General features: G+C 45.5%; 1 protein-coding gene across 2 annotated transcripts; it reads left to right on the top strand.

Annotated features, from left to right (window-relative positions):
- Window positions 1–1,103: 1,103 nt before the first annotated feature.
- Ints15 (integrator complex subunit 15) lies at window positions 1,104–14,570 on the top strand. Of its 2 annotated transcripts, none has more exons than XM_026407211.2 (6): window positions 1,104–1,570; window positions 2,019–2,240; window positions 4,662–4,827; window positions 9,019–9,546; window positions 10,386–10,425; window positions 13,787–14,570. In XM_026407211.2, the coding sequence occupies exons 1-6, from the start codon at window positions 1,379–1,381 to the stop codon at window positions 13,986–13,988; spliced, it is 1,350 nt and encodes a 449-aa protein (XP_026262996.1). In that variant the 5' UTR covers window positions 1,104–1,378; the 3' UTR covers window positions 13,989–14,570. The 2 variants fall into 2 exon arrangements, with proteins under 2 accessions (XP_026262996.1, XP_026262997.1); XM_026407212.2 differs by lacking the exon at window positions 1,104–1,570 and adding an exon at window positions 1,742–1,925.
- Window positions 14,571–19,883: the final 5,313 nt, after the last annotated feature.

Raw genomic sequence — 19,883 nt, 5'->3', positions numbered from 1 at the left:
TGGGCTTTCAGGGGGGAAGGGAAAACTCATGTTTATTGAGTGCCTGATCTTTGCCAGCTGCTGTGGCAGATATCCTGTTTGCTCATCTTATGCTGGCACTGAGCACCTCCGGTCCTGGTGTCAGGGTCAAGAGATGACTTTTCTGAGGTTCCAGGTGACAATGAGACCTGGGCCTGTCTCTCTACAGTCTAGGTATATGAACAAGGAGGGGCTGTACAGCCTTGCACCCTGGTGTGCAGGGGTCTCAGTGACTCAGTGTCTTGGGATTATGCCTGGTTGTGCCCTCTCTTATGCCCTCCCCTAGTCTGTCCCTCCCAGCCAGGGCATTTTCTTGCTTTATTCACATCCTCACTCAGACCTGCCTTCAGCCAGCACATAGGCCTTTACTCACATTCCTGTACTTGTGGCCTCCGGCCTTGCTCTCCACTGGCTTCTGGCCATATTCAAGTTTTTGTTGCCTTGTTTTAAAATTCCAAAAGTAAAGCGGTGACTAGTTCAATGCAGAGAGGTGGATGCCAGAAAAGAGGTTCATATAAACTGCTGATGGGTTTTAGGGTGAGAGGTTTTTCAGAAGCAGGAGGCAGTTGGGCTAGACTTTGCAAGCCACCCAAATGCCAGGTTAGACCAAGAAGCCAGCAGCTACAGAGGCCAGGCGTCTAGAGAGGACTGGGGAATAGACCCTGGGGCCAGAAGGAGTGGTAGGAGACTAAGGGTGGGGGAATGCCCTTACCAGCATCACCTGTCCTGGCAGCCACTGGGTTCAGAAAAGATGAAACTTTAAGACGAATGGCTGGGGCAGGGAGAAACCCAAGTCCACTGGCCCCCCAACCCAAAGCCCTGTACTGCTGCCCTATCCTCGCTGGTGGAAAGCACTTTTCCACGAAGAGCAGGAGGACTCCTGGGAAAGTTTCAAGACGCACTCCCGGGAGGTGTGGCGGCTCTTACCACGCGCTCGCGACCGGAGGCGGTCTCCAAAGGGGCGGGGTCTGCCTCCGCTGCGCGACGCCCCTCCCGCCTACTGCGCTGCTGCGCCACCAGGGGGCGCCCTCTGGAGCGTGCGCGGCCGCAGCCTTCACGTGGCCCCTGCGGGCCGCCGTCGTCGCCCGGCATTCCGCTGCCGTTCGGCTGCGCGGCGTCGGCTCCCGCGGCTCTGTGCGGCCCCGCAGTGGGACCCCGTTCGCCCGCTGGCCACCGGTGGCGGGGGTGATGGCCCCCTGAGCCGGCCGGCAGAAGGTAGTGGCGGGCGGGCGGGCGCCGCTGCCCGGCCCGGGTCGGGGCGGAGGCCGGGTCGCGCCTCTTTGTCTCCACAGGCGGCAGCGCGTCCCCGGCTGCCGGGCGGAAGTGGGACGCGCGGGTGCTGGGCCACAGCCACCACACCATGAGCGACATCCGCCACTCGCTGCTGCGCCGGGACGCCCTGAGCGCAGCTAAGGAGGTGCTGTACCACCTGGACATCTACTTCAGCAGTCAGCTGCAGAGCGCTCCGCTGCCCATCGTGGACAAGGGCCCCGTGGAGCTGCTGGAGGAGTTCGTGTTCCAGGTGCCCAAGGAGCGCGGCGCGCAGCCCAAGGTGCCTGCCCGATCGTGCCCTTCCCCTCGGTGACAAGCAGTTGCCAGGCTGCTGGGTTCTCGCCCTTGGCCTTGCTCCTGCAGCGCCCCCCCCCACCCCAGCCCCCTATCCTGCAGTCCTGCAGCATTGCTCAACCGCGTGCCTGTTTTGCAGGCGTGTGACAGTCCGGCTAAGAAGTGTTCTGGGATGAGACTTCGGGGACTGTCCGCTTACCTCGCTAAAGGCCTGTTACCTAGAGTCTAAAACTGTGTGGCCTCCGAGATGATACTTGATGAGATATGACTTTTTCCTGAGCTTGGCAGTAGCGTTCCGCTCCCCAGGACCCGGGATTCAGAGGGGCGAAAAATATCCTGGGGTAACTAATGGTAGTTCCTGGTTTCTCACCGGGTGAACTAACGGGTATGTGAAAGCCACATTTCTTATAGCTTGTCCCGGGTTTGTTTTACAGAGACTGAATTCACTTCAGGAGCTTCAGCTTCTTGAAATCATGTGCAATTATTTCCAGGAGCAAACCAAGGACTCTGTGCGGCAGATTATTTTCTCATCACTTTTCAGCCCTCAGGGGAACAAAGCCGATGACAGCCGGATGAGCCTGTTGGGAAAACTGGTGTCCATGGCGGTGGCTGTGTGTCGAGTTCCAGTGTTGGAGTGTGCAGCCTCCTGGCTCCAGGTAAGCTCCCCAGAGTTCCTATAATCTTCTTCAGAACAAGTGAAAAATCATTCTTAGGGGAAAATTATAAATGAAAATAGCGTACAGTCTCAAAAAAAACATTTTTTTAAAATGATCATTACATGTTAAGTTGTACAAATGTTTACCCGTTGTTTACTATCAGGGTCATTAATTTAACTGAATCACTGGGGAGGTCTTTTCACACATATCATGTTCTTAATCATTACTGCCCTGGATACTCTTAGCTGTATTCCTATCCTGTTTTTATTTTCAAAGCATGACAATTCTTGGGGACATAATAGTTTGTAATGGCAAGTTAATTTTTTTTCTTAATGAAGAAAAAAAGGCCTCATCTTTAGAACAAGTGAAAAATCATTCTTAGGGGAAATTTTTTTTCAATGTGTTTTGTTGTTGTTGTTTTGTTTTTTGTTTGTTTGTTTTAGTTTTATTGATTTTTACTTTTTAAAATACAGGACAGTGGAATGCATTACAATTCTTATTACACAAATAGAGTACAGTTTTTCTTAGCTTTGTATATAGAGTATGTTCACACCAATTCATGCCTTTATATATGTACTTTTTTTGCATCACAATTCTAATTACACATATATACCACAATTTTTCATATCTGTTTATATATAAAGTATGTTGACACCCAATTCGAATCTTCATACTTATACTTTGGATAATGATGTCCATCACATTCCACTGCCTTTGCTAATCCCCTACCCCTCCCTTTCCCTCCCACCCCTCTTCCCTATCTAGAATTTATCTAATCCTCCCATGCTCCTCTTAGGGGAAAATTATAAATGAAAATAGTATTATGGAGTCTCAAAAAAGGGATTTTTAAAAAATATCATTATATGTTAAGTTGTACAAATGTTTACCCACTGTTAGAAGGTAGTACTTTTCTGTAGTCAGTAAACAGGTGAATTGTTTTGCATAGCTCTAGGGTGACATCACATAGTTGATAGCCCTTCAAATGGACATATCAAAGGAAAAAGTATATATTTACAATAGGTTTAGTGCTTGGTGATATTTTGGGAAATTCATTTGTTTTGCTTTTTTTTGCTTCTCAAGGTCTAAAAAATTAATAATCTACTTAGTTATTGATCAAATTTTTGACTAATATATTCCTTAGCCAAGTTAACAATTTATCAGTTTCATAAACCTGCTTTATTCCCAATACTTGAAAATAAAAAAACTTTTGAGGTGCTGGGGATTGAATCCAGGTTCTTGCCCATGCAAGGCAGGTGCTCTACCACTGAGGCACATCTCAGCCCCAAAATCTGTTTTTTTTCCCAATTTAATTAATAGTTTTTCTTATAATCTTGTTTATGCATAAAATTTGGCTAACAAAATCATATTATTTGTAGTACACTAGAGAATCTCAGTGAAGTTTATACCTTAATTCTCGCCAGTCCAATTTCTGGGGCATCCAAATTAATCATTAATATTATATTTAATCTCAGGGTTCCCTTTATCCCTTGACAATCTATTGAAACCAAGTTTAGCATCTTCTAGTTTTTCATTGATGTCTTTTGATGATGATGTGCTGGCATTTTGATAAAATGAAAGCAGATGTCAACAAAAAGATCTTGGTGTTTTGGGTCAGGGTTGCTACCTGGGGTTAGGGGCTTTAGCTTTCTCTTGAGGCCAGGTGGAGATATCGGTGTTCTTAGTGGCAGAGGACAGGCCAAATAAACAATCTGACCTTGTTGTCTCCTTAGAGTTTCTGCTGTAGGCCCAGTTAGTGCCCTGGAGCTGCTGCATAATGAGCAGCTGCTAAATGTGACCAGAGCTACTGATAGACACATACCTGGAGGGAGAATGCCGGGGGAGAGTAGTGATATAGGATTCAACAGTATTGTAGAAATATGTCAAAAGAAGAGGATTGTAAGAGGAATATGCAAATTGCTGCTCTAAACAAACATTTTAATCATGTGGGTTCTCAGACTCATAAATCTTTTCAAAGTGGTAACAGCTGTGAATTTTTACCTGCGTTGTGTCACCTGGAACATTTAAGATTGTAAGAGTTGTCATTTCTTCACCTGAGGTCAAGTGATCTTTCCTAAGTAAACTTTGAAGCAAGAGCCAGCAAATGTTTTTGGCAAATATTTTAGTCTTTGCAGATCATATTATCTCTGTCGCAGCTGTTCAGTTCTGTTTAGCCCTTGTAGTGGAAGAGCAGCCTTAAAGAGTGGACAAACAAATGATCATGGCCACATCTTGGTAAAACTTAATTCACAAAAGTGGGGAGAGGGGCAGATTTGGTCTGTGGACTTCGCATTACTAAAAGAAGCTGTTAACATTTCTCCTGGAAGTGGTTCTGTTAGTTTTGGTGGTCTTCAGCATTTGTACATAGTTGCTGCCTACTGGGTCACCACACTTGTAGTTACGTGGCCTGTGTCTTCTTTCCAGCGAACACCTGTGGTCTACTGTGTAAGACTTGCCAGGGCTCTCGTGGATGACTACTGCTGTTTGGTGCCAGGCTCCGTACAGACACTGAAACAGATATTCAGTGCCAGCCCTCGATTCTGCTGTCAGTTCATAACATCTGTCACTGCGCTCTATGACTTGTCATCAGGTAAAAAAGTTATACAGTAAAAAAAAAAAAAGTTATACAGGTTATTGCCATCAGAGAAGCTTCAACTAATTGCCAGTTTTCTTTTCCAGTGAATGCTTTGGCTTTTTTTTTTTTTTTTCTCTCAGAAATGTACTTCTTTATTTTGGGCCTAAAACCAAAACTCTGGACAGCTGGACCTATGAGTTTCCTCAGTATCCCCATTGCCTGAGTTGGAATGGGTAGAAGTGGCAAATAGCCCAAATGCCAGGGTCTGAAGTCGGTGAAATGTGGCCTGCCTCTTTATCCCCTACTTTTTATTTTGAAAAATTCAGAAAGTTGCAATATTAATACAACAAACACTCATATACTTCTCACCTAGATTCAACTATGAACATTTTGCCATGTATTAGCTTTGTCCCAACGCACACATACACATAATTTTTTCTGAACTAGTAAGAATTTATTGCTGATATCATATACCAAATATGTAAACACATGTCTTCTAAAGAATAAGAACATTATCTTATATAACCATGTTAACATTATCATACCTGAGAAATTTAATGCCAGTGGAATTCTCCTATGATATAGCCTATATGCAAATTTTCCTACTTGTCTCAATGTTTTTATAGTTTTTTTTTTTTTTTTTTTTTTTTTTTTTTTTTTACTTAGAGGGATCAAGAAAATTCAGGAGCCAGTCAGGGGTCACACATTGAATGTAGTTGGCATGTATCCTTAGGTTCTTTAAATCTAGACAAGCTTCCCAGCATTTAAAAGTAATTTCTTATTGCCTTGACATGTTCAGGCATATTGTTTTGCTGAGTGCCCCTTAATTTGGACATACATGGTTATTTCCTTATGAAAAGTTTGAGGCTGCACCTCTTTGACAACAGTTCTACCTAGGTGATGAGATGTCTTCAGTGTTTTGTGCTGGAAGGTACACATGCTAGTTCTACTCTTAGTGAAATTTTTGAGATGGTAGAAGTCCTCTTAATAGCCACAGAATAGAGTTTGGCTTTGACTGGAAGAAGCCCATGTCCCTTATCCCTGTCTAATAGCAGAGCTCCCTGGTCAGATGTCCAGTTTAAAAAAAAAAAAAAAAAGTTGACTAGGGTGGGAGACTCAGATCCCTACCTACTTGGCTCTGTTGCCCACTTTTTCTCCCAGGGATGAGTTCCAAGAAATTTGGGGTTTTCTCATGCACCAAGTTCTTCTACAACTAGTCCTCATGCAACCCCTGCAGTATTGTTTGGTTCTCAGGCAGGGGCTATGCCCATTATTTTTCCATTTGGAAAAGTTATGGTCCCTCATGGGTGGCTCTCTGTGTAGAGCCAGGTTCAACACCCGCTTTTCTGCTGTATTCCAAATTCTTTCTTCTTTGCCTTTTGCTCTTGCTCAGAGAGTTGACAATAGTTTTTTATCTTGATCTTATAGCTAAAACAGCAGAATGAGAACTTTTTTTTTTTTTTTGGTACTGGGGATTGATCTCAGGGCCACTCGACCACTGAGCCACATCCCCAGCCCTTTTTTGTATTTTATTTAGAGACAGGGTCTCACTGAGTTGCTTAGCACCTTGCTTTTTGCAGAGACTGGCTTTGAACTCATGATCCTCCTGCCTCTGCCTCCTGAACTGCTGAGATTATAAGTGTGCACCACCACGCCCGGACGCCCGGTCAGAATAAGAACTTTTGATGATACTTCCTCTATTCTTTTTAGTTCAGTATTGGTCTTCACCAGCTCTCTGACTATATTTAAACCTCCTTTTTTTTTTTTAATTTTTTTTTTATATTTATTTTTAGTTGTACACAATACCTTTATTTTGTTTATTTTTATGTGGTGCTGAGGATGGAACCCAGGGCCTCACACGTGTTAGGCGAGTACTCTACCGCTGAGCCACAATCCCAGCCCCAAACCTCCTTTTATTTGTAACTTTTTTCCTTGTTTTTAAACATTTTAATTATTTAGAATGTTCACATGGAAATAGTATAAATATGCAAGTGTATATCATATTCCTATGCTAATTCCATACTCATTTTTTTAAAATATTTTTTTAGTTGTTGATAGATCTTTATTTATTTATATGTGGTGCTGAGAATCGAACCCAGTGCCTCATACATGCCAGGCAAGTGCACTACCGCTGAGCCACAGCCACAGCCCCTGCCCCTGATTCCATACTCTTTAAGAGCAGTTTGCCAGCAGGTCGCAGTGGTGCACACCTGTAATCCCAGTGGTTCAGGAGGCTGAGGCAGGAGGATTGCAAATTCAAAGCCAGCCTCATCAATTTAGCAAGGCTCTAAGCAACTTAACGAAACCATGTTTCTAAGTATTTAAAAAGTGCTGGGGATGTGACTCCATGTCCCTGGGTTTATCCCCCAATACCAAGGGATTTTTAAAAAGGCAGTTTTCCTATGGAGTTGTAAACAGGTCTCTTATAGAGTAGTGCTGTGCATCTAGGGTAGAATTTTCCCTAACTTGGTCCTGCAAAGGTTTTCTAAGAGCTGTTATTAGCTGGGAGCTGTGTCCAGGCTTTCGGTCTTCCAATGGGAGAGGCTTAATTCAAATCCAGTTCATAGCGTTATATTTGGTGTTTCATGTCATCAGTTATTTCAGGCCAATGGGACAGAAATTGTTCTTAACACTGGCAATGAATGAATGAATTAGCATGTGGAATAAGATATAATGTTTAAGGAATACCACTGACAGGGTGTATCTAAGACATGGTGTTTTTCTTGTAAGCCGACATAAAAGTCTGGTGTGTCAGTGATTCCTCAAGCCACTCATCACAATCGTGGTCCTGGAGGGCCAGACCTGAGACTGCTGTCCAAATGGTGATTGGTGCTGTTCTTTGGTGCTCCTGCTAACAAGAATATTCTGAGGGCTTGTGTGTCTTCCTACCACACACACACAAAGAAGCTCACCTAACCGTGCAGAGCCTCTTCTTGTTGAGAGCAAGAACCAGTCTGAGGAGGAAAGTGTGGAGTTTTAGGATTGAGTCACTAAGTATGCATATTTACATGTGTGCCCATGGCACACGTCCACGCATGCACACACTGACTTCAGGCCATTGGACACCTCGCTTTGACCTGGGGCATACAGCAGAGGAGCGGGCACAAACCTGGAAGTTGTCCAGACAGAAACATCTCAGGGAATCAAGCACACAAGAATGCCAAGTGAGGGTTGGAGACAACAGTGCTCCTTGCTGCTGCTGTCTGTTCACCATAGAAGGGGCAATCCCAAACAGTTATAGGAACAATCTCAGGAATAAAAAACCAGCTTCCAGAGAAAAAATAGCTGGAAATTTTATCCTTAAACGTGACTTGCTTCACACCGTCTCCTCTTTCATGCTTGGCCCGAAAGGGGTTCTGTCATCCTTAGTTTTCCTTGAGTTGTGGGGTGTGCCGCTCCAGAGAGGAGGCTGGGGGCATAGCCAGCCTGAGGGTATAATATGCCAATCCCGGGATGGGCAGTGTAGCCTAGTGGTCTAAGAGAGGCTACCTGAAATCAGATCTGAGCCTACCACATCCTTTGAGTCCTGAGAAATTATTTAACATCACTGTCTCCATTTCCTCATCCTTTGTGTGGGGGTGACAGTTTTGTGAGGCTTAAATGGGTTAATCTGTCCTCATTATTATTGTTCTTGGTCTAGGCCCTGGAATGTGCTGGGTCTCAGGGATCACAGAAGGCCAAACTGTTGCTTTTTTAGACTAGCTTTGGGGTTGGGGTGGTTGTTGGTAGTGGACAGAAGACTGCCGGGACTCTGAGCTGCTCTCGGAGGGCCACCATAGCCATTACTGTACAGTAGAGGAGATGATGAGTGTAGGGAAGAACCCTGATCACAAGGGAAGGAATGGAGTGTAGTGGTAATTTTGGGCATAAAAAGTGTGGAATTTTATTTAAATTGACACCCAGGAGGATATTTCTTCAAACCATAATGGAGCTGTATGAAATTGTTGACTTAACAAGTGTTATTTCAGCCTCTATATTGGCCAGAGGGTCCTGGGCACTGGGAATGTAACATTGGCTAAGATAGGAGTCCCAGCCCTCATTGGCGGATGTTCTAGGAAAGGAGACAGAAAATAGATAAACTAGGCAGTAATGATCTGAACACCAGGCAGGAAGACCATGAACTTAGAGATTCGTCTTCCCTTGTCCTCTTGCCACTCCTGTCTCCAACATCAAGAACACTTCTGACTCAGCGGTCTTTGTTTGCAGATGATCTCATTCCACCTTTGGACTTGCTTGAAATGATTGTCAACTGGATTTTTGAGGACCCAAGGTTGATTCTCATCACTTTTTTAAATACTCCAATTGCAGCCAATCTACCAATAGGATTTTTAGAGCTCACCCCACTCATTGGATTGATCCGCTGGTGCGTAAAGGCCCCTCTGGCTTACAAAAGAAAGAAGAAGCCTTGCTTATCCAATGGCCATGTCAATAATAAGGTTGCAAAGGACTCGGGTGTGGGGATGGACAGAGACTCCCACCTTTTGTACTCAAAACTCCACCTCAGCGTCCTACAGGTTCTCATTACGCTCCAACTGCACTTAACTGAGAAGAATCTCTATGGGCGCCTGGGACTGATCCTGTTTGACCACATGGTCCCACTGGTAGAGGAGATCAACAGACTGGCAGATGAACTAAACCCCCTCAACGCTTCTCAGGAGATTGAGCTCTCGCTGGACAGGCTGGCACAGGCTTTGCAGGTGGCCATGGCTTCAGGAGCCCTGCTGTGCACGAGAGGTGGGTGCCTTCCCTGCCCAGGCCTCCTGGGAGTGGCAACAGCATCACCCAGGCAGAAAGAAGATAGGGCTCCTAGACAGACACTATTTTTGACTGTTTTAGGACTTCCTTTTTTTTTTTCCTAATGGATGCAGGGGAGGAAGGTAGAAATCTCAGAGCATCTCAGTGGTACTGTGTCACCCTGCTCTCCCTGCACTCCCCCATCAGAGTGTTAATTTGCCAGACATGACATCTGGGCGTCACCTGGCTCTTTTGACCCAGAACTGGGGACTCCTGGAGAGGATTGATCATTTTTCCTCTTGAGGATTCTTCTTTCTTCTTTTTTCTTAAGGCATAATTGACATAAGTAAAATGCACAGATATAAGTGCAAAGTTAGAGGTGCTTTTAGCAAATGTATGTGTTTACGTAACTTCTGCCCTGTCGAAGTGTGCATTCCCATTGCTGTTTTGAGGATTCCTGAATTCTTTTGCATTTCAGTGCTTGAACTCTCCCTGGAGATTGACCTGGTGCCAGTGACCCACTTGAGTACACTTTTTAGCTGTTAATGCACTCACAAGAGTTGCCTGTGTCCCCAGCTGATGGTGATGAGTTTACTATCTTACCACTGTTCCTGTGCCTTGGGTGTCTGCCTGCCTCCTGACAAATTGCTAACAAACCCTTCTTCTATTTTGGGCCTATTTGTTAAAGCAAAAACTGAAAGAAAAGAGGGGCCAGTTTCTACAGATGCTGGAAACATGGAGTATCAGTCTTTGTTTGCTGCCTTGTTAGCATCCTTGAAAAGTACCTCAGCCAACAGTTCTCCAGTCTGCTGCTTAATAATATGTCTCCTTAATTTCAGATGACCTGAGAACCCTGTGCTCCAGGCTGCCTCATAACAAGTAGGTGTCCTCCAGGACTTCTAGCTGGGCTAGCTTTGCTGGGGCAGAGAGGGAGGGTGGCAGATGGCAAAGCAGAGTGGACCCATTTGTCCTGCATTCCTTAGGGATAGGTGGTCTTCAGGGTCCAGAGCATGTCTCTGTAAGGAAAGACATCCTTTAGGACCTAGTGTAAGTGGGGAACATAAATGTTAGCCTAACTCTCATGAGAGGAGTCCTAAGTAGAGTGTAAACATGAAACATGCCCCCTTTTTAAAATTTTGTGGTGCTGTAGATTGAACCCAGGACCTGCCTGGCACGTTAGAAAAATGTTCTACTACTAAGCTACACCCCCAACCCCTTCCTGCAAGAAGGCCACTTTTGGCCAGGCATGTGTACCTTACACACAGGTACCACTGTGCCTGACCTAAAATCGCCTTCTTGCAGGAGTCAAGAGAAGGGCACTCTAGGTGTCACTCAGAGCTTATTAAATCACTGAGCTTCTATTTGGTAGTGAGGGTGGTATTCTGGCACTCCATTGGTGACATTTTGACTTACCCAATCCTTCAAAGGACCATAGAAGAGTACAGTGTTGGTAATGTCAGGGCTTGGGCTTCTAGCAGCAGGGACCTGGTTTCTGAGTGATGCTGCTAGATTTGCTGTGACATTTGGACACTCTTCATCTGTCTCTGAGCTTGGTCTTTCCTTTGTCAAATGGGGCAGGACTCATCCCTGCCTTGCTAGGGTAAAATGAGGTGGTGTTTGTAAATTTCACATTGTCACACCCCATGGGACTCTCTCCACACCCACAATCAGAGTGAAAAGTAGGCATAGTGTCACACGGATTCTGTTAGAATCCTGGCCCTGCTACTTCCTATCTATATGACATTGGTCAAGTTCCTGCCTTCTGCTGCCTCAGTCTTCTCATCTGTAAAACTACAATAATTATAGTTCGTGTTTCCAGTCCCCCTTGCCTTACCCCACCTTAAGCCTTAGAGTTTTATAAGGTTTGAATGAGTAAAAACAGAAAGTAATTGGAACAGTATTTGATGTATGGCATCTAGTGTTACCTGCTTTCACTCTCACTGTTCCTTTAGTAACTTAGAACTTTCACTTCTATGAATTTATCCTTAGAAAAGAAGCTAAAAGGTATGTGTACAAAACTGTTTCAAAAAAATTCAGTATTAGTAGCAGACAACTGGCAGCAGCTTAACTGTCCACAGCACAGGGAGACTTGGTAAGTTAGTTGTGATGTGTCACAAGGGTAGAACATTATGTATCCACTTAGAATAGTAATTGTGAGGACTGTGCAGGGAAATGTTTACAGTTGAAGACAGAACTACTTGGCACAAGGACAGATTTATAGAGGTGAAAACAACTGGGTTAAGTTGGTAAGATCATTCATGCTCTTCTTTCTTTAGATCATCAGATTGGTCCTTAACAGGGAATTGCTGGGCTCTGGGACTGGCTTTGGCAGGCAGTGTGAACAGGGAAACAGGGCAGTGCTGCTCCACTGTGACTATCATGGCCACCTAGGGCCTGCCCCACCGGCTCTTTAGAGACATGCATAACTGGAGGCCAAGGGTCAGCTGCATGCTGAGGAAGTACAGCCTGGTACCGTGGTGGGGACCCTGTTATCCGGCCCATACTGTTGTCTTCGTGCAGGGGCAATTAGCCTGAATGGAGGTGAGGTGTTCATATAAGTAATAAAGTGAGGAGGACACAGCAGCTCACTTTTCCAACAACAGGCTCCCTAAGGCCAGCTTTCCCTCAGAAGGCCCCACTGCTCCTTTTCTTTTTTATGAACTCCAAGAAAAATTCCTTGTAATTTCATATGAAATACTTTGAATTCTGGTGGTCTCTTTCTGCTAATTGATTTTCCAACTAGCCCAGAAACTTCTGGAACCACTTTTAATCTCTGGCAGGGAGTATATATTCAAACATACAACTCCCATTCTGTTTGTAGTACTTATTGGGTTTATAAATTTTGGATCAAGTTTCTTACTCTAGTTATAAAAAAGTAGTAGCGTAAATGAAAAGGGGATCAGAAGAGCATTGGGCCACCAAGCTACACTAGCTCTTTTCATGCCCAAGACCCTCCTGTGGTCTAGCAGGTTGGGTTTGGTGATGAAAAAGACTGGCGTAGACCCTCTAGACATAGGACCCAGCTAAGCCAAGGTCCTGGGGTGACATTAGGAGAAGAGCAAGTAGAGCAGAGTGTCAGTAGCAAAACTGGAGGTCCTGGAGGCTAGGGGAAAGGCTGAATAGGATGCCTATGTCCTAGGTGTGGAAAGCCCTGATGGGGAGAAGTCCTGGGGAGTCGCTTACTTGAAGCTAATAATAGGAGGAAGGAGTAGGCTGAGGTGGGGGAAGCTGGAGGGGGTGAATGAAACTGTAGATCCTGCTGATCATCCTGTGGGTCATGGGCTAGAAAGGATAAGCCAAGGAGAAATGAATCTCAGAAGGACCCAGTGTTGAAAACTGATGCTGACTTCTCAAAGAGGATCTCTAGAACGTGGAGGCTGTGGAAAGGGAAAGGTCTTTCCTGAAGAGGGGCAGGTTCAGGTACTTCAGTGGGTTGGTCCTGAATGGAGGGGAACTGGGGGTGTTGGTGAGACGTGATTGTTCAGAGACCCAGGGCGAGGTTGGGTAGGTAGGCTATGACTTTGGCATGGTGGATCTCCTGAGCAGGACGGTCTGCCCCTCCACAACTGGAGAATGGGTTCCTCAGGTTAGTAGGGGCTGGGCCAGGCCTAGGCTGTGTCTAAGCGGGTGCTGTGCTGGACTCTTGATTTCAGTATCATTTGAAAGACCGGCTTTTGTGGGACTTATGCTTGGACTTCAATTAGGACTCATTCATTAAGAATGACTTTGAGAAAACTATGGCCTCCTGTCCTGATCGCCAGGGTATCTCAGTTACAGCCACTGTAAGTGGAGGGCAGCTAAGACTGAAATGGAAGCTGACCTGTGGTAGGCCCCAAGCTCCAAGGGCAGAGAAGCTGCAGATGTCACATCAAGAGCTTTCATGTAAAACAAGGGTTCGGGGTGTAGACTGCTCCCTCCATATGTTGTTGCTGGGGGTCCTGGCTTTCCCTTTTCTGGTCCCTCCTCTCAGGCTCTGCCTATTCCCAGGCTAAATCTTGCCACCCCTAGTTAATTTCCCAGCTCTTCCCTAGCTACCAGCCCCTTCCCTACTGTGTGCTCACTGTTCACCTACTGAGAAACCCATATGACTGTCTTCATTGGTGCTTCTTCTGCCCTGTGGACATGTGAGGTGCCACTGTGCCTGGGCACTGGGTGCAGGGGATTAGACTAAGCCTCAAAGTACGTGTGTTCAGAACCTTGCCCTGGAATCTGCAGTCCTAACACTTCTCCTTGTTTGCAGCCTGCTCCAGCTGGTGATCTCGGGCCCAGTGCAACAGTCGCCGCATGCAGCGCTCCCTCCTGGGTTCTACCCTCATATCCACACGCCCCCGCTGGGCTACGGGGCCGTGCCAGCCCATCCTGCTGCCCACCCTGCCCTGCCCACACACCCTGGACATACCTTCATCTCAGGAGTGACATTTCCATTCAGGCCCATGCGCTAGGCCAGCCCCTCCTGAGCCACCATGCAGCAGTGTGCCTTCTGCACCTGAGTTGAGGAAGCCCTCAGAAGAGGGTAGTGGTCCCAAAAAGAGGACCCTGGGGAGGCAACAGGTGGCCCCTCCTGGCTGTCAGACCGTCTTGGTGCGGAAGTTCCAAGTGGTAGCAGTCCAGGTGCCTACCTGTTCACATTCTTAAAAATCCAGATTGGATGGATGAAAGGAAAAACGTACAGACCTCTGCCTAGAAAGTGCTGGGAGTGTTTTTAAGTATGCCAGTTCCATGAGCTTTGGTTCACTTGCATGTCATTCAGACATGGAGCCTGTGCCAGGAGGAGCACCGATGGGGAAGCCACACCTGCAAGTCCACTTGTCTGGTCTCTCCATGCAAACGTGACATGGCTGCCAAAAACACAGGCTTGTGCTGCAGCTCCATGAGCTCATAGCTGGAACAGTGTGACCCAAGCTTGTGTGTGGCTCAGGGACACCTGTAGGGATTTCCCGCCGTCTTGGAAAGAAACTTCTCTGGTTTATTGGGTGTCTCTGAATTTTCCTTTCATATGTTCAAATAAAATTTTTCTAAACAGTTTTGTAGACTTTATGGAATTTTTTGTTTCATTATTGTGTTTTTGGGCTTGTGTCTGTGTATGTTGCTTTGAACTGAACCCCAGGCCCTGCACATGCTAGGCAGGCATTTACCACTGAGCTATATCCCAGCCCTTATTAAGTTATTTTAATAACTTACTAAATGTAAGCAGCGGGAGGTTTTCACCCCAGGCTGCAGTGGTTGTGGTAAGAAGGTTGAGCACAAGTCTTTAGCCACTTTTGACCGAAACACTGCAAACACTGTCTCCACCCTGAGCTGGGCCTCTGGGCTCAGCAGGCACTTGTCAGGTTCATGTTCTCTTCCCTTGGTACAAAATAACAGCCCTCAGGAATTTTTTTCCCCCTAGCATACTATTGGAAAGTATCTGCTTTGAATTTTCATTAATTGGGGGAGGAAGAAAGGCTCAGTGACCATGTCACCATTTCTCTTCTAGCCTGAAAGCAAGAAGCGACATTGTAACAGCAAACAATGGACCAGGAGAGGACAGATTAACTTGTATGGAAAAAATGTAATCTTATTTACTCTTCTAGGTTGAAGGCCATGGCCTGGAAGACCAAACAAAACCAGTGGCCTAACTGTGTGTGTGTGAGTGTTTAAAATCTGGAGTTCAAGGCATCCACCAAGGTCAGGAACGTGAACTGAGGCAGTTGCATGTACGAGCCATCCTTGGTTGGTGAGGCCACATGTTCCTTCTCGGGGACAAAAACTCACAGCTTTCCCTGGGCCCCTAGGATGTCAACCACAGCCAGGGCATAGGAACCAGCCAGCAAGGTGAAGCCCATCTGCAATCTGTTTTCACATTGCTTTAAAGAGCCGTGAACTATAAAGGACATTTCCTTTGAGTTTGATTTCATTATCCCTGATGGAACATATTTCATCTTTATGTGTAAATCTGATATTAGACCAGGAACTGGAGGAGAGTATCTGCTTCTGTCTCTTGGGAGGAGACATCCATGAAACAATGATCAGCTCTGGGCCCATTCTTCGTATTTTGCTGTTACCAAGTGTTTCAGGAAAAGGTTGAAAATCATCCCTCAGTCACTTCCCTGTTCCAGACAGTCTGAGTAGTGCAAACCTCACCAAATGTTTCCAGGGGCTAGATGTGCCTTCATTCTTCTTGGATGCAAGATGGTTCTTGCCAAAATAAAAAGGAAAAAAAAAATTAAAGAAAGCCAGAGTTCCTTTGGTGGCCATCCTGGCAAGGAGTACTTAACCTACTGGAAATGGGGATAGAAGCTGACCGTTCACATTGACCAGTTCTTGCTCTCTTATTAATAATGAAAGCCCTTGCTAAGTGTTTTGCATATATTAAAAATTGATACACTAAACGAAAATTGTTATATGAGAAAATATCTGCAATATATTAATGTATCTCCAGAATGTACAAAGAACTACAAATTAATCAAAAGGCATTTAGAGGGCTGGGGTTGTGGCTCAGTGGTAGAGTGCTCACCTAGCACGTGTGAGGCCCTGGGTTCGATCCTCAGTACCACATAAAAATAAGTAAATAGAGGTTAAAAAAAAAGGCATTTAGAAAGAAGGAATGAAAGACGTGAACAGAAAATTAGTAGATGAGGAAATTAAAAAGGCCAATGAATATGAACAGATTATCTATATAAATATAAATGGTAACCAGGAAAATGTAATTACAGTGACATGTCATTTTTTCACTTGCCCACTTTAGCAAAGCAGAAAGTGTAGCTAGAGGTGTGGGGAAACAATTATCACATGGTGGTAGAGTAAATTGGTTTTTCCCATTCTTGAGAAATTAAAAAATAAAGTGACCCTATGATTCAGCAATTCCAGAAACAAAGAAGAATGTTCAAGGATGTTTTCTACAGCATGTTTTTTTTTTAAGTAGCAGTTTTATTGAGATATAATTCACATACCCAGTTGACCCATTTAAAACGTACAGTTCAGTATTTAGTATATTGCAGTTGTGCAACCATTACCACTGGTTATTTCAGAACACTTTGTCATCCCCAGAGGAAACCCCAAACCTTCGAGCATTCACTGCCCATTCCCCCTAGACTTTGGCAAGCACCAATCTACTTTCTGTCTATGGGGTTTGCCTTCTCAGGATATTATAATGGAATGTTGTATGTAGATAAAAGTGACTTGGAGGCTGAGGCAGGACGATCACAAATTTGACCGCAGTCGGGGCAACCCGAAGGGGTCCCATTGTATGTATATAACACATTTATCTATCAGTTGATTTCTACCTTTTGGTTTTTATGAATATCGGTCTTATGAATAGTTGGGTATAAGTTTTTGTGTGGAGATGTTTTCAGTTCCCTTAGGAAAAAATCTCTCCCCTCTCTCTCTCTCTCTCTCTCTCTCTCTCTCTCTCTCGCTCTCTCTCTCTCTGGTGCAGTGTTGGGGATTATATCCAGGAGCTTGTGCATGCCAGGCAAGCACTTTACCACTGTGCTACCTTCTCAGCCCTTTTTAAATTTTTGAGACAGGACCCCATCGTGTTGCCCAGACTGCCCTCAAATTTGCTATCATCCTGCCTCAGCCTCCCAAGTCACTGGTCTAGCATGCATGTACCACCACACCCAGCACCGGTGGTGCCATGCCACTACCACAAGCCAGTTACCACTGGCTCATGGTGAGACTGGGAGAGAAAAAAGGAGAAAAATGCAGATATTCTTCTCCCACTCATATGCTCCAAGGACCACTTTCCACAGAAGCCTGGTTCTATTGTAGTTTTGCTGTTTTCCCCTGCTGCTATGCAGTTCTTGGTTTCAGCCACCCAGGCCAAGGCCAATAGACCAAGAAAAAGACCAACAGCCAGGAGATGGGTCTGCCATCAGGCTTTCTTTATGTTTTGGCTTTTTCTTCCAATCTGCCATTATTACTTATTTTTCAGGCATTTACTCCCCACCCCCAGTACTGCCCAGGGGCACTCGGTCACTAAGCTACACCACCAGCCCTTTTTATTTTTAATTTGGAGACAGAGTCTCATTAAGTTGCTGAACTGGCCTTGAACTTGTGATCCTCCTGCCTCATCGAATATACTGTTGTTCTATTTGTTTTAATTCCAAGTATCTGGAATTACAGGCATGACCCATTCTGCCCAGCATTTCAGGCATTTACTTTTTGTGTATTCAAAGTTTTCAGTTATAATTAGCAGGAGAGGAAAGTGAGTCCCCTCTTACCTCCTCTGAAAACCTCCTGTAGATGTGATTTACTTTTTCCTTGGGCCTGGGGATTGTCTGAGAGACACCGTCAGTTACAGATCCTTGTGCACAAGGCTTGGGATTTTGTGTGTGTGTGTGTGTGATACCATCTCATAAAATCAAAGGTGATTGCTAATTAATTTTATTTCTGGTATCACAATGATAAAGTCAAAGTAGCCTAATTTCTGCAGCTCAGACTCCTTGAGCCCTGAATGCCTCTATCTCAACAGCATGTGTTGACTGCTCAGCTTAGTGTGGCTAACTAGCTGCCTCCCCTTTCCCAAGTTCTGGTGGCCTTGACCCAAGAGCTGGATGAGGAATCCCTTGCTGGGGAAGTGTCTACAGTGGATCCCGAGATCCCTTCAATATCACAGGGCTGTGGCAGACAGCCCTCAGGTCTTGGCTTTCTTATATACTGCCTTAGAGTGACAGCTTGCCCTCCCAGGGTACCAAGTTTAATGATAGACATATAAAGTCCCTCCCTGCCCCTTGTCCTAGCTAATGACAACTTTGAAGAACCATCCTGGCTTCTGTGGTCCTTATGGGGTCAGCCAGGCCCTTTACCGTGGCTACATCACTGTCCAAAGCCCCCCTCTCTCCAGTGCTCCTTCTATCTTTCCCTTCCAGTTCATAAATGCTGGTTTTAAGGCCTCTCCATCATAAGTTTCCTGCATGCTAACCTCCATCCTAAAATCAGCTTTCCAGGGAACAAACCTGCAACAGCCATTCTTCACCAACAGGTATCCCCAAGCTTCATGAAGTGTTTTCTTTGGGGGATGCCCCTGGTTTTATGAACCATAGCCAGTAAGCACCATGGATCAGGCCATCCTTGAGAACTGATTTCCTTCCCACCCATATGATGCCTACCATCTTCTGTCTCCCACTCTACTCCTGGAGGTTTAGTGCTATCTCCTGGCTTCAGCCAGCAGGGCATCCTTCCATCCTAGCTCAGACTAAGAAGTGCATTTCAATGACCTGCAGGCCACCACACCTGGCGATAAGGTTCTCTCTGTGATCCTGATGTCTCCATTACTAAGCTGTTTCCCAAATCAGGGGGCAAGTCCTCAGCCCTTATGGGGGAAATAGTTGAAGAGGGACATGGGATGTGGCAGATGCCTGTGATTCATCCAGTCCAGCATTCCAGTCCCAAGTCTCTGGATTCTTCCTTAATCTCAGATCAACAGTGTGTTCCAGTCACAGACCCATATTTGGTTCAGGTTGGCATTCACTCCCTGAAAAATGCTGGCGCCATGCCCTGCAGGCAAGCGGGTACAAAATACAGACTCCCGATAGCACATGGTCCTTGCAGTCAGCTTGACCCAACTTATACTCTGCTCCCTGGGCTGTTTCTCCACACTTCTTCTACCAGTCTCAGCTTTTAAGAGCTGTAAGTTGGTATGTTCTTGCCATTTCTTCTGAGTTCTAAGTGTTCCTCTTCTCCCTACCTTGATTCTGAGTTGGCCCTTGGGGCTATGCTGAGGACAAGTTCTGTTCCTTTAGGGAACATCGTGGTGGCAGGAGGGGAACAGTCAGCTCTCCTTTGCAGGGATGTAGGTTTTTGGGCTTCTGGGTATTTCAGAGGAATTGGAAGATGTCTGGTTCCTGGTTCTTATATTCCTTCCAAAGTCACTGTGCCATGGTCAGCATCCCCAACTTTCCTGATTAACACCCCAACACGAATGTGAAGCCTGTGTCAGGGCTATGAGTCTATGATGAATCATGCTCTCCCAGCCCCAAACTCAGATTGTTGAAGTCCTCACTTCTTAGTACCTTATTTGTAAATAGAGTCATTGCACATGCAATTACTTGGGTCCAGATGAGGCCTTTATGGTGAGGTCTAATCCAATATGACTAGGGGAAATTTGGACACACACACAATGGGTGAAGATGAAGGCAGAGACTGGAGCAACGCCTGCATAAGTCAAGTGATGACAAAAATCACCAGAAACTAGAGGGAAGCATAGAACTCTCTTGCAGCCCTCAATGGAACCAGTCCTGATGAAACCTTGATTCTATACTTCTAGCCTCAGAACTATGAGACAATAAATTCTATAGTTTAAGCCACCCAGTTTGTGATACCCTCTTAAGGGAGTGTTTGAAAATAGAGTCCTG

The sequence above is a fragment of the Urocitellus parryii genome, chromosome 9 (genome assembly GCF_045843805.1).
Source record: "Urocitellus parryii isolate mUroPar1 chromosome 9, mUroPar1.hap1, whole genome shotgun sequence".
NCBI classification, from domain to species: domain Eukaryota; kingdom Metazoa; phylum Chordata; class Mammalia; order Rodentia; family Sciuridae; genus Urocitellus; species Urocitellus parryii.
Note: the sequence above shows the minus strand (reverse complement) of the source record. Positions and strands in the feature narration are given on the sequence as shown.